The following is a 16,001-nucleotide window of genomic DNA, read 5'->3' on the forward strand; positions in this document are numbered from 1 at the left end:
GCTCTTCTGCTTCTTTACCCATCAAGGTACTTTCATTATGATGTTCCATTTCTCAGTGTCCAAATCAAATGCCTTCTCTGTAAGGCTTTACTCTTTTTCAAGCACAAATAATTACACTGTTTGTTGTGCTCCCACAATACTTTGCTCAACTCCATACACTGTATTATAGCTAATTGTAATACATTTAATGTTCTCTTCTAGATTGCAAACTTCATTTTTTTTTGTACTGGGAATTTAATCCATGGGCAATTTACCACCAAGCTACATCCCCAGAACTTTTTTTTAAATTTTGAAACAGGGTCTTCTTAAGTTGCTCAGGGCCTCACTAAATTGCTGAGTCTGGTCTTGGACTTGCCATCCTCCTGTCTCAGACTCCTGAGCCACTAGGATTACAGGCATGTGCCACCATGCCTGGCTGCAAACTTCTTGATTTGTGTATTTCCTCTCCTCATATTTGGGCTATGTCTTATATATCTGAGTGCCTGACATTAAATGCTCAGTAAATGTAGTTTGGAATAATAATAAAAAATCTTATATATTCAGATTTAAAAACATTTTGAGTGTGAGCAGGGGTAGACCGAAAATCCTAAGAGTTGGGAGAAGGTAGAAAAGCTATCTCATAAAACTATAGGTGGCTTTCTGTCCTGATTAAAGGAAAGACTTGAATATTTCTGTAGGAGCGAACTGTTTTGGGGAAACTTCATGAATTGTTTAACTATTTATATTATAGCAACTATATATCTACTACTCTTTATCTACTACTCTTAGAAAATTGTAAAGTAACCGTTAACCTGAGTATAGATACTTTAGATAAAGAAGAGTGGTATTCCATTTGGTTATGCAAATCTGTTTGTGGAGCAGAAGCCCTGCTCCTGTAGACACTGATATAGAAGAGAATAAAAAAACTGTCTCTTTTATTGGGCGCAGTGGTGCACACCTATAATCTCAGCAGTTTGGGAGGCTGAGATAGGAGGATTGCGAGTTCAAAGCCAGCCTCAGCAAAAAGCTAGGTGCTAAGCAACTTAGTGAAACTCTGTCTCTAAATAAAATACAAAAAATAGGGCTGGGGATGTGGCTCAATGATTGAGTGCCCCTGAGTTCAATCCCTGGTACCCCCAACAAACAAAACAACTAACTGTCTCTTTCCTCTCTGTGGATTTAGTGTGTGTGTATGTGTGTGTGTGTGTGTGTATATATATATATATATATAAATATATATATATTCATATTTATGTTTATTTTTTAGTTATAGTTGGACACAATACCTTTATTTATTTATTTTTATGTGGTGCTAAGGATTGAACCCAGGCCCTCACACATGCGAGGCGAGTGCTCTACCGCTGAGCCACAACTCCAGCCCCATATTTTTTAATATACTGTTTCTGTAGAGAAATGAATGTTTTTGTTTGACCCTTGCTCTTAGGAGAAAAGAAGCTGAGATCTAAAGGATACCAGAAAACAAGGACAGACATTATCTTTACTGTTTACTGGAGAAATAATTTTGCAAAGGGACTAGACTAGCTTTGATGAAGCTCTTCCGGAACTTATGCATTAAGATTGAACAACTCAATCTTTGTAAGAAAGGTGTTGAGGTTAAAGTATCATTTTAAAACTTGATAGTCTCATTGGATCAGAGGTCAAGGTCACATACCTAGCATGGAGGGTGGGGATTCCTCTAACAGAGTTGATATTTCCATAGTTAGTCCCCTAGGAAGATATGGCATGTGGTTCAGAAAATGGGACTTTTCTTGAAAGTGGATCCTAACCTGAGTGAGAAAAGTTGTTTTCTTCTCTAAGCTTCACAGTGGTTGGGTCAGGATACCCAAGACACAGTCAGGGGAATTCTTGCTGGAGAGACAAAGCTGTGTTTCAGCACATGGACCTTTCTGCATCTAGTCTATATAAGGGCTTTGAGATTAGCCATATCATACCTACAGGTTATATCTTAGATTCTTCTTTTCTAAATACTGTCAGAAGTTTTAGCCTGGTCTTAGCTGTGCTATGGGGAGACTTTGATGGGAAGGACCTATACTTATGATGTTCTGGTGAAAAGAGGGCAGTGCTCCTTCCTGTCCTACCAAGGCAATGGCAACGGTGAAGAAAGATCACTCCTGGAGGGGGGGGGGGGAGAGAGAGAGAGAGAGAGAGAGAGAGAGAGAGAGAGGGAGGGAGGGATGGATGGATCTCTGATATCTCTGATATCTCTCTATCTCTCTCTATCAGTGTCCCAGAAATGGAGGCAGGAGTTGTTATTTCAGGTATGTAGGGGAGAGAGCATCTTCTCTGGGGACTCCTTCATAGTAGAGAAAGAGGCAGATATCCTGATAATTTGGAAGGCAGGGTTTCAGAGCCATTGTAATTTACAGTTTTATTTTAAATATAGCATCCTTTATACTCAAAGACACATGAAAGCTATAACACACTGGTTCTCAAGGGCACATGAGGCCTTTTATTGAACAAACCCCTTCTATTCCAGGAATTCTGCTCAAGATTTGAGAGTTCAGAAAAAAACAAAGGTAACAAAGTATTTCTCAGTTTGACTCTATATGAACTCTTTCTAATTCTTTTTGGCTTCTTCTGCTTCCGAATCTTGTTTTAGAGGTATACATTTAGAGTGTTGCATTTCTTTTATTATTTTTTTCATCCTCTATTTTCTTCACCAAGTGTTCTGTATCAGAGAGAAATAGTCTTTGTAGCTGGATATTAAGCACAAACATGGATGAATATCTAACTGGTTTTTCAATGAGGTGAGCATCTAAGAAGACATGATTTTCTTAGACTGGGCAGGAATGCTACTTAACACATTGGCACAGCAGTCACACTCTTACCCTGTTGATTGCATCTGTGGTCATACTTTGAAGAAAGACAGCATTCAGCTCCTTAGAGCTTTTCTGGATTCATGGTATTTTGCTTTTTTATTCTAACAGCTGCTTATTTGCATAACCTATTAAAGACACTTCCCTTCCATTATACTAATGGGCTTTCTCTAGCTTCTTGGACTTTTTTTTTTTTTTTGCTATTGTGCATTTTATAATATATATATATATATATATATATATATATACACACACACCCCAATTTTATATATATAAAAAATTGGTATTGGGGATTGAACTCAGGGGCATTAGACCACTGAGTCACATACCCAGCCCTATTTTGTATTTTATTTAGAGACAGGGTCTGAGTTGCTCAGCATCTCGCCATTACTGAGGCTGGCTTTGAACTCGAGATCTCCTGCTGGGATTACAGATGTGCACCACTGTGCCAGGCTCATAAATAGAAATTTTTGCCTTCAATAAAAGTTCTTCCTGTTTGAAATCTTTCATTGTCTTCTCCCACTTATGCAACAAAGCTGAACTTTATAGAATATCATTTTGGCATATTAATGATTTTATGTATTTCTAAGACATTCCTGAAGTTTCTTCACAGATCTTTCTTGCCATGTAGACATTTTCAAAATCTATTGATTCTAATTATTTCAGTTTAACATTTATAGAATACCTATTATGTTGCAGATTCCAAGCTACCTTCTGGGGTTACAAAGTAGAGTTCCTGCCTGGTTCTATGCCTAGAACACTTGACTCACTGATTTTAGTCTCATAATTAACTCTGCCAGAATTGCACTGGAAAGAGGAATCTCCTAATGGCTATTAAAAGCCACAAGGGAGAATCCAACCAATAAGGAGAGCAATCCAGATTACTAGGGTGGTAAGTGGACAAGAAGAGATAGGGCGGGGTTGGGGGTGGACAAAAATGAATGAGAACCTTCCATGCAAAAAAATTGGGAGAAATATTGGAATTTAGATCCTAATGAAAAAAACATACTTTAAAGGTCAGGAGGCTGGGGATGTAGCTCAGTGGTAGAGTGCTTGCCTAGCATTAGGCCCCGAGTTTGAGATCTAGTATTAAAAATAAATAAATAAATCAATGATACGTTTTTCTAGCCTAATGTAGGTTTTTAATTTTGTTATGTTATACTTATATAATAAAGGCAATATAAACAAAAACAATAAGAAACAATGCATATTTCATTAATTTTATTTTGTGGTCTGGGGATTAAACCCAGGATCTCACCCATGCTAGGCAAGCACTCTTACAACTGAGCTACTACCTCAGTCCTTGCTATTTTAAATAAATATATTTATCACAGCATTAATGTTTGCTTCCACATGTTTTTTGTTTGTTTTATTTTGAGGTGCTAACGCTGGAACCCAGGGCCTCAGGCATGCTAGACATACTTTCTACGTCTCTTAGCTCAACATGATTCTTTCTTAACATTTCTTTCCATAAAAATCTGTGAGGAAGAATATTATGTCTCTTAGCGAAGTTTTAGTAAGGAACTTTAAGTGTTTAGATGTAGGAGTCACAAAGGAGAAAGAAGGCATTTTTTTTTTCCCTTGATGATGTATACCTCCTGACATATTGTGGTGTTTTGTTGAAGGAAGTCTGAAGAATTCTAGTTCTAAAGGTGCAAGGAAAGGATCAATACTTCCTGTTTCTTATCAGCTGAAGGGGCTCACCTCAATCTCCTTTTGTCTTCTGAAAATAAAAGAAAGGAGGCAAAGGATGTTAAAGTGGAAGGTTAAACCCAGGCGCTTACCAACCTCTGCAGTTTCAACAGTTTTTACTTAAGAAGCTCCTACAAAGCAGATGTTCCCCGAAATAAGAGTAGTGGGGTACCGAGGCCCATAAGGCAGACAGCGCACAGCACAGGTGGGGGCCAGCAGCTCGTTCTGGAATGGGAGGTGCCTGTATTATGCAGGTGCAGGGATTGTGATCTCTCACTCTGCCGCCTCCTTGTCCTGCCTCCCGAGAGGGCGGGAACCATAGCGTTGCAGGGTTCGGGACATGGCCCCTGAAACAGAGAAGAGCTCAAATGTATTCCTGGCAGTAGACATCAATCTTGATGGATACCCACACCTGGCCTGGGGAGGGGAAACAGCATCCATAAGAACCACCGGTAAGAGACAAGCCGCTGGTTTGGGACGCTAGAGGGCTGGTCTGGCTTGGCTGGTTATGACTATTCTCCCGTGATTGCTTTCCCCGCCCGCCCATCATCCCAATGCTCTATATCTATTGGATCCTCTATCTGCCACTCAGTTCTGCCGCGCTGACCCCCATTGGCCCCCTCCGACTGAGACCCCGCCCCAAGAGCTGGGCACAGGCAGTGGGGCTCCGGGGAGAGAGCCCAGCGCTTGCTCTGGGCTGGGGGGGAAGCGGTGGTGGCTCCGAGAAGGAGGAAAAGGAGAAGGAGCCGGGCCAGTAGGAGGCAGCGGAGGCGATCGGGCCGGGGTGATGGTGCAGGTGCCCCCGGCGGGCGCGGAGCTGCCGGGCTGAGGGGCGCCTGGTCCAGGGTCCGCAGCGCCGCCGCGTCGCTCTCAGGGACAGGCGAGCGGGCGGGAAGATGCTGAGCAGGTTGATGAGCGGCAGCAGCAGGAGCCTGGAGCGCGAGTACAGCTGCACCGTGCGGCTGCTGGACGACAGCGAGTACACCTGCACCATCCAGGTCAGCACCGCGCCGCCTCGTCCGCGGGGTCCCTCAGTCCCACGAGTCGGTTAACTTGGCCGGTGGCCACCGCCCGGTGGTCTCCTCAGCCCCAGCGTCGCGCTTTTGTCCATTCTGCCTGCGGAGGACCGCCCGGATACAGGGCTCCTTTGCTGGAGCCCCTGCTGGGGTCAATACTCAGCGTCGCCGCGGACAAGTCAAAGCGCCCCGGCCCCTCAACTCCTCTCCTGCTTTCTCTCGGGGGTGTAGGCGACGGGTTCTGACTCCTCGATCCCTACTGGGTCGGGATCACGCTCCGCGGGCGTCCAGAGGGAGGCGGGCAGGGCTCCTTCTCGGGCCGCCCCGTCGGGGGGCTCAGGCTTCGACTCCCCGGCTGGGCAAGGACGACTGGCTGGCTTTTCTTAGGTCTTTGGTTGGAAGGATAAAGGTTTATGTCATAATTTCTTCCCTAGCATTTGTGAGTCAGAGCTCTCAGAAGGTGGAACTGAACGCGCAGCCCATGCAGAGTGGCCTATTGAAGGGAGCCCAGCCCTCTGGGCTTTAAAGATTTAGGCCCCCCTCCTGCCTTTTGATCCCGAAACCTTATTGTGTTAGGTATTTCTGAGGGGCGTAAGGTAGACACTTAGCAACAAGTCTCAGCTATTGGGGTGGTTGGCAGTGGCCAGAAAGAATCAGTGACTTAAAAACGCCAACAATACAGTAATGCTGCACAGCATTTCTTTCAGAACCTGCTATTTTTGAAGGGATTTTTACAACCTCTTGCTTATGCTTCTGCACTACTGCTGTGTGCCACGTCAGGAGTAGTAGTCTTTCCCAGGAATGCAGTCACAGCCCCCTCTTCTCCTTTATAAAGTCAGAGATTGAAAACATTTGACAATGCTCCCGGTGTTTAGTTCATCAGCTACGAAGATTCTGGGCGCACAGCTAGTAACTGCTCTTTGTGAAGAAGCAAATTGAGTTAGACCCGGAGGGGTCTCACCTGATCCCTTTCCTTTGCAGTAAGAAACCAGAGGAGGCTTCTCGGCTCAGATGTGATAGACAAAAACTGCCTGCCGGGGTCTTTCCTCTTTGGCATACCCACCCCCATTTATTTATTTATTTTTGCTGACAATGCTCAATAGCGGAAAATAGCGGTGTGTGAGAAAGACGCTGGGTAGTATATGAGAGCAGCTGCTCTCTGCTGACTCTGTGCTCAGTTCAGCCTTTTCTCCGCTTTCCTTTCCTCCCTCTCCCCAAACCAGCTCTGGGCCAAAGTGATGACTGCTGCCAAAGATCCATGAGGTTAAAGAAAGAGCCATTTAAATACAGATTAAACAGTCCTAAAGATGCCATCAAGTTAAAGGATTTTGTAGTTGAATATGGCAGAGAAATGTTATGTATTATTTCCTTAATGAATGAGTGGCATACTACTTTTTTTTGTCTATTGTATCATTGTGCCACGTATAGTTTTTTGTTTTGGTTGAGGAGGAAAATAACATGGAGTTGATATTTTTGTTATTTGAGAATATTTGAAGTCTATATCCGTTTGTTTTGAAATTGAAGGCATTTTTACACAATAGCCTATCAAGAGCAGTGTGAGATTTAGAGTTCATGAGTCTTAAGAATAGTTTTCCTATATGAGGTGAAATAAAATTTCTGGAGCAGGTCATTAACTTTTACCAAGATATAAAGTATAATGAACACAATTCACATTACCACTCCACTAGAAACTATTGATAATCTTGTGGTTTTAAGGTCTCACAATAAGGGAACTAATTATTTTTCCCAGTTGGTGGAACTTATGAGGTTGGTTGATTGGTATTACAATTGTGGGTAGTTTTATTTTCTCTCATTGTCATTGAGAAAAATAATATTTTCAAGTTAAAAAGAATATTTTTAAGTTAAACAGGATTCACTGGATTTATACTTGCTATATCCTACTACAGTTGTATTTGTTTTCCTGCTCTTATATTACATTATTATTATAATTTAATGCTATTAAAAAATTAAGTATGGTGTAATTGGTCACACTGTAGTCAGTGTCACAGTCTAGATGTGTTAATGATTGTGCATTGTGATTCTTGTATGGAATCTAAAAAATAGGAATTCTAAAGTATATGTAATGTCATTCTTTGGCACCACTATTTGAATTGCTTTTGTTTTAACCCATGTGAGGAAAGATTATATAAAAGAAATACAGTATCTTATATGAAATTAATATTTTTACATATAGCTTTTTGATCATTTAGAGATTGAGATTTTCTTAACAACTTGTCCTGTACATTTCTATTATGTGTGTGTGTGTGTGTGGTGTGTGTGTGTGTGTCAAACACTGGGTACAGAGTCTGTTAAATTAGTATGGAAAGGATGGGTAAGCTTCTTATTAGGTGAAGCAATATTTCCAACAACTTAAAAATTGAAGTACTGTATATAAAAATTTTGGGTGCTAATTTGAACTCTTTTTTTTCCTTGAAGTGTTGTTATGTCATGTTTGTGTTTAAATAAGGGTTTGTATTTTAGAAGGATTTTTATGACTTTTGAGATAATCAGAGAACACTTAAGTTACAGGGCTAGAAATGTATCACTGGGTTGTAATCATGATAGTCATATTTGGTAAATTTCAGTTGTAGGCAGTTCTGTGAAAGTATTGGTCAAGGGTTTCATAATGCAGCAGCTATACTGATCTGGCATTTAGGATGTGCTTATTAATATAATCAAAATGCCTTATATCTTCTCAATGAAGGATGTCACAGTTTCTTTCTTTCTGATATGCAAATGTATTTGTAGACCATGAGAAATGAAATCTTACATTGGAGGTCTGTAATATAATTGCTCCCCTGTGAAGAACATTGTTAATAGCTCCCTGCCAGTTTTGAAGGTCATTGCCTCATAAGTGCAGAACTGGTCCATATTTTTCACTTATCTGTTTTATTATGCATATCTATTTTATGTTCTACATTTACTACCTTACTTTGTTATTTTATTTGGGAGAAAAATGGGAAAAATGAAAAATGAGAAAGCTATCTAATGTCTTTGAATTCAAACTGAATGGAGTCATTGAAATGCCTAGGCATGTAATATCCTAAGGAATATTTTTTTAAACTATCTTTTATGTTATAATTATTCATAAGTTATTAAGAGTATACATTGCAGAATTTTTTAGTAAAAACATGTATTAAAAATACATACTTCAAGTGAGAAATTTTAATAGTTTTTTTTTGTTATTACTGAAAGGTAAAGGTATCCTAGAAGTGAATTTGATTTTAATAGGGATACATTAAAATAACTGGTTAAGTAGCCAAGTTAAACTGACTTTTAAATAAATTACAACCATAAATAAAATGTAAGTGCAGAGGCAGTTCTACAGAGGGACCAATATTTTGATTTGATTGTGGTTTATCCACTTGGTAATTTTGGCATCTAGAGGGGGGGAGGGAGAGAACAAATGAATTGAGTCCTGTGCTTGTCAGGCACTCTACATGTATTGTTATCTCCTTTCTGTCACCATAGCATTATGGATTGATTATACATCCATTATACAAGATGAATGGAATTGAGGGTTGGTGGGAGAGCACTTGCTTTTCGAATGTCTAATTATGTACTGAGTGTGCTGTTAGATGCTTTGCTTACACCTCAATCAACCATTTGAGAGGTAGGTGGTTTCTACTTTAATGATGAAAAAACAGGTCTAGGAGGTCAAAGAAATTTTGCTCAATATTAGTCGGTGGCTGTAATATACTTAAGAACTGATCTTTTTCTCTCAGAAAAACAGAATTAACTGTTTTTGTTTCCTCTCTCCATCTTTTTTTTAAAAAAATGTTTATTTTATTTATTTATTTTTATGTGGTGCTGAGGATTGAACCCAGGGCCTTGCACGTGCTAGGCGAGCGCTCTACCGCTGAGCCACAACCCCAGCCTCTCCTCTTTCCATTCTGACTTCCCAAGTCATTTTATCCCTCTTTACCTTCGTTTTCTCATCTGTAAAATGGAAATATTAATACTTATTTTATAGTCAAAAGAAAATGACTTGAAAATATTACAAATAATAAGGATCACTTAAATAGACTAATATATTACATTGTGGCTTATTCAAGTTGAAAATAGAATTGGAAAATGTTTTATTCTTTTTAAAGAAAATAAATCAGTTTATTCATTAAGTGCCTTTAAAATGATTTCTGACTAATTTCAATGAAATTTTAATATCCTAGATTGGAATACCTCGATTCTTTATTAGGATTCTTTTAAAAAATCCTTTTTAAAAAGGAGTTCATATTTACCTTCCTTCTATCCTGTCACGTCTTTGGCTTCAGAGGAGCATTTATTCCTGGAGTATGATTTGTCTTTTCTAAGAATTTCTGCTTCATTTTGAAAAGTGGAAGCCTTGGTTTCATTAATGCAAAAGGAATGTTGTTAGAAAATTAGATAATTTTATTCACAAAGAAAAACACAAAGTTATCATATTTTCATGTTGATTTGTACTTTTTTATTTTAACAGATAATTATGCTTTTTCAGTATCTTTGTTACAATAGCAAGTCAGTTAGACCAGCTCTTGAAACTAAGATAATTCCAAAATTAGCCTTGTAGAAATCCTAAAAGCACTTGTATTGTTTCTTAATTTCTATACTAAAATATTTATTGTATAAAGCTAATTGAAATCCATCTTTTTTTATATAGAGGGTAAATTCTAGATACGCAATTGTGCACTCATTCTTTTTCCTGTTTAAGGAAGAGTCAGTGGAATCTGAAAGAGATTCAGAAGGATTCACCATGGCAGATTTTACTCATGGGTATTTGTATGAATTTGCATTCTGTTAAATGTTTGGAATCAATATACTAGATGAGGCTATTCAACATAGTGTCTAATATAAAAAAAGCATGAAGTTTTTGAGTCCTTTATTTGCTACAATTGCCCAGGGGCTCATTTATCATAGTTGTACTCTCATTCATATCAAACTTAGAATAAGACATTTTTGTTGTACCTTTGTAGTGGTTTTAGGTATAGGCATAAAAATGTTTAACAAAATAAGAAGTAAGGCATTAATTTTAGAAGAGATTTGCCAATGATGTAATAATTACTATATTAAAGTTCTTAAAATGATCCAAAAGTATTTCTATGGTAGATTGTACTTTACAATTTACAAAGGAGAGAGTAATAGAAAGCTGTAAATCGTGAACCCTAAGAATTATAGCATCTTGTTCAAAGCCATACACAGTTATAGTTCAATAAATATTTGTTCTGATTTGTTTGTGCTGCATGCTTGCTGTGTTAGCTTCAACATTTTAAGATTTCTTATGCCTGAAAACAATAAACATTTTCTAACAACTGTATAACTCTTTAAAAATTTCAGCCCATCCCATTCTAACCATTTTCTCTTCAACCATCTCCCTGGTGAAAAGTACAGTATGTAAATGTGGTATTTATGGAACCTTTGAGGTCTGTGTCTGATAACTTTCTGCAATTATCCTCTGTTGAATTAATGGAGCCCCAGTCTGTAAGCTCCTGTGACTTTTTGGCTTGTCTCTTAGGATTTCAAGTCTTTCAGATTTTTTTCCCCCTCATCTCTGCAGGATTAGAGGGCTTAGATCAAATGAATCCTGTGTAGTGCAGTGCATCATGGAGCGTTAGAGATCTGCCAGAATTAGGATTCTGAATGTAGGGATCACCAGAGCCATAGAAACCTTCTTCACTTCTTTCCCCTAAGTCTGTACCTCATAAAATGAGAAGCAGACACCCTCACAGCTTCATTTTCTAACCTCTTGTCCTAACAGGAAGTGAACCATGCTGCTGCTCAGCCTGTTTCTAGTTATCTATTTTAATCTGAATTCACATTTGACAACCTCATCATAACATTTTGTATGATCTGCAGACCCTGTTTTATGGAGCAGCTATGTGTCACTCTTCTCTTAGGTGTGCCTAGTAAGCGCTTGTACAGCAAATGTGAATACCACGGAGGATTGGCACCAGTCTTCCAGCTTCTCCTTTGTACCTGTATGGTGCTCAGGGAAGGGTAATGTTGCTTTCCTGAAGGCTAGGTCGTAGTCATCATACTTCTTGTTTCCTAACCTTGACCTGTTGGGCTCAGGTCAACCACCTGAATGTTTTTCTTATGCAGCTGATAAATATGAGGAATACTAAACTATCTTCATTCCCATGTTGCAAAATGAATGGTATTTTCCCTAAAGGAGCAAAGTACCCAGTCATATATCCTTTCTAGCCTTGAAGCAGGTCTTTCCTTCCTGTACTAGCGACCAAATGCAACTCTTTGAACTTTTATAAACACTTTAAATTTAGCTAGAGTTAAAGATAGACTACGGAGGGCAGAGTCTTAAGTGTGCATACTCCAAACTCCAGTTTTTCTGAGAGGCTAAACCCTAGATTTAAATTATGGACCTCTTGTCTCCCAAGGCTACTGTGTCATCCTCATTATTGTTGGCAGTATTGTTGACCAAGATAGACCACTGTATTAGTTCTTTATCAGTTGAAATTATTTATTATTTCTAAGGATGGTGTTTTACTTTTGTGATCTTTCTAACTTCCTTCCATTGTATTCTAGAAACTTGTCAAGACTCTTAGGTTCAAATTTTCTAGGCTTCTGCCTGCTGTATGTCAGGCTAAACACAAAACTTGTGTGAATCAAATTCTCTAAAGAGATCTTTCCGTGCCATGCTCATACAGGCAAAATAATTGGGCCACATGCTTGGCAACCACTGAGTTTGTGTACAATAGCCCCATTCACTTGTCTACAGAAAATACCCCTTTGACTGTGATTATTGCTTTCATTTCCCCCTCCTCTACTTCTGACTCCTTGCATGACCATGACCTCATCTGCTGGTTCAAATTTTGAGACACTTTGGACAACTCCAGAAATGCTTTAGGACTCATTCCTGAGTGTCAATGATCATTTCAAAACCTCAGAAGTCTGCTGCCCACCAAGGAACCTATTCAAGATCAAGAACAAATCTAATTACTCTCATGCATCATTAAAGTCATCTTCCCATGCTACAACCCAAGGACTCTTTTTTCCCTTTTGTAAAAATTGTGAACTCTGTCAAAAGCATGGAAGATAGAATAAGGAATGGGATAAAGCAGTGATTTTTGTTTTTCAAAGTATGGTCCCTGGACCACAGCATCAGTATCACCTGGGTAATTGTTAGAATTATAAATTATTGGCTCCACCCCAGACCTAGTGAAACAGAAACTGGATATGGAGCTAAGTAGTTTTTTTTAATGTTTAATTATGTTTTTAGTTGTAGATGGACATAATCTCTTTATTTTATTTTTATGTGGTACTGAGGATTGAACCCAGTACCTTCCACATGCAAGGCAAGTACTCTACCACTGAGCTACAACCCCAGCCCTTTAGCAGTTTATTTTAGGTTTCCAGGTGATTCTTATGCTTGCTGAAGTTTGAGAGTCATTACTAGTAGATTAGAGACATTGAGTAGGTAAAATTGACAAGTAGTAGTGATTGGATATCAAATGTGAGGAGGAAGGAGAAGCAAAGAATGAAAAAATTACATTTCTGACTTTTGATTTATTTCTGAATAGTCTTAACTGATTTTCTACCCTTGTCAGGTGAAAGCTAGGTTATTTGTATACGTACACACCTTTCTTCAAGTGGGCAGGATTCTAAGGATTTTACAGAGGAGCCATTGTACTAATTTGATGCTTTTATATTTATCAGGTTTTTTTTTTTTTGGTCTCCTTGGCCTAAAAACAATGTGATTATTGTATATTTATATGTTGTTTTAAAAACAAATTTTCTGCACAACTTAAGGCATTGAGTAAAAGGAAGAGTAAGTATGTTTGTCATCCAAGAACTTAAAATTTAGATAGGAATTGCAAACACAAATCTCCAAGTATAAACATAATGGAATTGGGGGCTCAGACAAGGTGGTATGCTGTGGCAGTGCAAATGTGTGGGGGAGCCTGGGAGGAGGGACTCTAAAATATTAAGTATTTCTAAGTGGAGGCAAGATTTGAGCAAGGTTATGAAAAATGGCCTAAAGCAGAAAATGGGATATGGGGATATGTCGAGGTCATTCTAGGTTGAGTTACCAGTAGTCTGATTCTAGATAGAAAAGGTAAAGGTGAGTCTTTGGTTTTTCCTTTAGTATGTTTACTATGGTATATAGTTGAATCAAATAACAGAAATGTACTTGCTTAGGGAAAATTACTGTCAGCAAATTTCAATCATACTTGACATGCTGAGAGGATCCAGTCCAAACTAAAAATAAATGCATAAAGCTGGTGTTGAATTAAACCTGATTCTAAAACTGTATAACACAAATTAAGATTCTTCACAAAGCAATGGCATCATATAACAAAAATGTGGATTCAGATTTCAATCTTAATTCTGTGGCTGCAGCAACGACATGCAAATTTTATTTCCAAGAGACCTCTTCTCTGGCATCATTTTAGCAATCTGATGAAAAAATAAGGGGGTGTCTGGGGGGGCTGTCAAATTTTAGCTGAGGTTCAAAACTCTTTTGGTGGATACAGTGTGGCCTCAATTATATGAACAGTTAAGAAATGTGACCCATGCAGCCCTAAAAAGGCACATTTCAACATTCTGTCCCTAAACCTAAGTGTCCACCTAAAATAGCTTCTCTAGAGGATCCAAGAGTGCTTCCCCGGGTCCCCAGCAGACCCCTGCCTGCCAGCTCCAAAGCTCCAAGCCTTACACAGCGTGCACTTTTAGCTCTTAACACAATGCTAGGCTAGAGCTTTGGGGATGGGAACCTCCAAGAAAGCACTGTTGGGCATTTGGGCAATCAATGTTCGGCAGAATGCCAATGCTAATAGGTTATTTTGCTTTGGAAAAGGAGAAAAAGAAGGGATAGTTTGAAGACTGATGAATAGAGGATAACTGACAATAGGAGCACTCCTTTGTTGGAGAGATTAAGGGGGCTTGCTGTGAAGTAGTAATAATTATGAGAGCCAAAAAAATTAGTAAAGGCCCAAGAACTGAAAAAAAAAATAGTGGTAAATCAAAACAGCATACCACAGCATACCCACAGGGCACACTCCAATGTCTGGCTACTGTCGTTGAACTTGTAGCAGGAATAAGCTGAAACATTTGGGATCCTCATAGTTTTGCCCTCCATAGTAAAGCAAATTGTCCTTCATCTCCAGGCTTCTGGGGAACTTTTTTCCTCTGCATCCTGATTTAACTCAAGAACTTTTTTTCTCTGCCCCTAATTTGGGCTCCAGTTTAGTTTAAAAAATTTTTTTGGGGGGGGGTTGATAACCAGGGATTAAACCCAGGGATGCTTTACTGCTGAGCTACATCCCCAGTCTTTTTTTTTTTTTTTTTTTAAAGAGAGAGTGAGAGAGGGGAGAGAGAGAGAGAGAGAGAGAGAGAGAGAGAGAGAGAGAGAGAGAGAGAGAGAGAGAGAGATGAGAATTTTTAATATTTATTTTTTAGTTCTCGGCGGACAGCTGAGGATCGAACCCGGGCCGCTACCGCTTGAGCCACATCCCCAGCCCACATCCCCAGTCTTTATTTATATTTTATTTTAGATACAGGGTCTCTCTGAGTTGCCTAGGGCCTTGCTAAGTCACTGAGGCTGGCTTTGAACTTGAAATCCTCCTCTCTGCCTCTGGAGCTGCTGGGATTACAGCCATGTGCCACTATGCCTGGCCCCAGTTTCGTTTTGAGAATTCCTAAGTGAAAGAGTTGACTTCAGGATTCCCAGAGAATTTCAAACGCTTTAGGCAGGTCCCACTAAGATTCTCTGTTAGACTTTGTTAGATATGAGCTAAGCAGATAAGAACTTTGATCAGAACACAATAAAGCAGAATCAATCAGTTCACTGAAGGAGCTTATGAATTTCCAGGAATTATTTAGGCTGGAGAAAGCACCCAGCCTGCCCTCTTTCAGAGTTTGGCCTCTAGAAAAATCCAAACCTTCAATGTTATTATAGAACTGGAAGTTTGCAGGTCAGAAGGACTCCATGGACTGGCAAAGATGCCTGGAATGTTTTATGGCATATTGATCCTGCATTTCCACAAAATAGCCCATCAGTTCTCTGGGAGATTACTCAGAGATTATTTCTATCAAAAAAATTTTTGCTGTTGAGAGAGAAAAATATGATAAATGATTATCCAAGTATTAGAGTATAACTTCAAATTTTGCCCAATTCCAGATTCTAGTATATATGAAATAGGTTAAAAAATGTGCATAGGAGTTTGCTTGAAATAGTTGCAGGACATAAGATACTGAGTTAGTTATTGCTGTGTCAGACTTTATAAGTAGCATTGCTGATCTGAAAAATTAACACTTTCTTTCTTTTAATTATGTCTTGAATAATTTAGACAAACTTGTTTAATTGAAAAGTGCTTTTTTTTTACAGAAAGCACATCTAAGAATTGCTTTCTAATAATTTTATGATAATGGAAATATTGTTCATTCTAATTTTTAACATTGGGTACACTAGAAAGTCTGATGGATTATTTTTTTTTCAGATGACAAATATGTAATGAGTGTGAGAACTTATTAATTTCTTTTTTTT

The 16,001-nt window shown here is 38.8% G+C and overlaps 1 protein-coding gene and 1 long non-coding RNA gene across 9 annotated transcripts in view; one reads left to right on the forward strand and one right to left on the reverse strand.

The window, feature by feature from the left end:
- Positions 1-2,426: 2,426 nt before the first annotated feature.
- Positions 2,427-5,228, reverse strand: LOC144377757 (uncharacterized). The gene is made up of 3 exons (XR_013438813.1): positions 4,681-5,228; positions 4,521-4,539; positions 2,427-2,668 (listed from the first exon to the last, which is right to left on the reverse strand). It is a non-coding gene; the product is annotated as an uncharacterized LOC144377757 (long non-coding RNA).
- Frmd5 (FERM domain containing 5) overlaps positions 5,144-16,001 on the forward strand; it is a 307,318-nt gene continuing 296,460 nt past the window's right edge. For all 8 annotated transcript variants that reach the window (XM_078049690.1, XM_078049689.1, XM_078049691.1 and 5 more), the window contains exon 1: positions 5,144-5,506. In XM_078049690.1, the coding sequence (XP_077905816.1) occupies positions 5,405-5,506 (102 nt within the window). In that variant the 5' untranslated portion in view covers positions 5,144-5,404. The remainder of the gene's footprint in view (positions 5,507-16,001) is intronic.

The sequence above is a fragment of the Ictidomys tridecemlineatus genome, chromosome 5 (genome assembly GCF_052094955.1).
Source record: "Ictidomys tridecemlineatus isolate mIctTri1 chromosome 5, mIctTri1.hap1, whole genome shotgun sequence".
NCBI classification, from domain to species: domain Eukaryota; kingdom Metazoa; phylum Chordata; class Mammalia; order Rodentia; family Sciuridae; genus Ictidomys; species Ictidomys tridecemlineatus.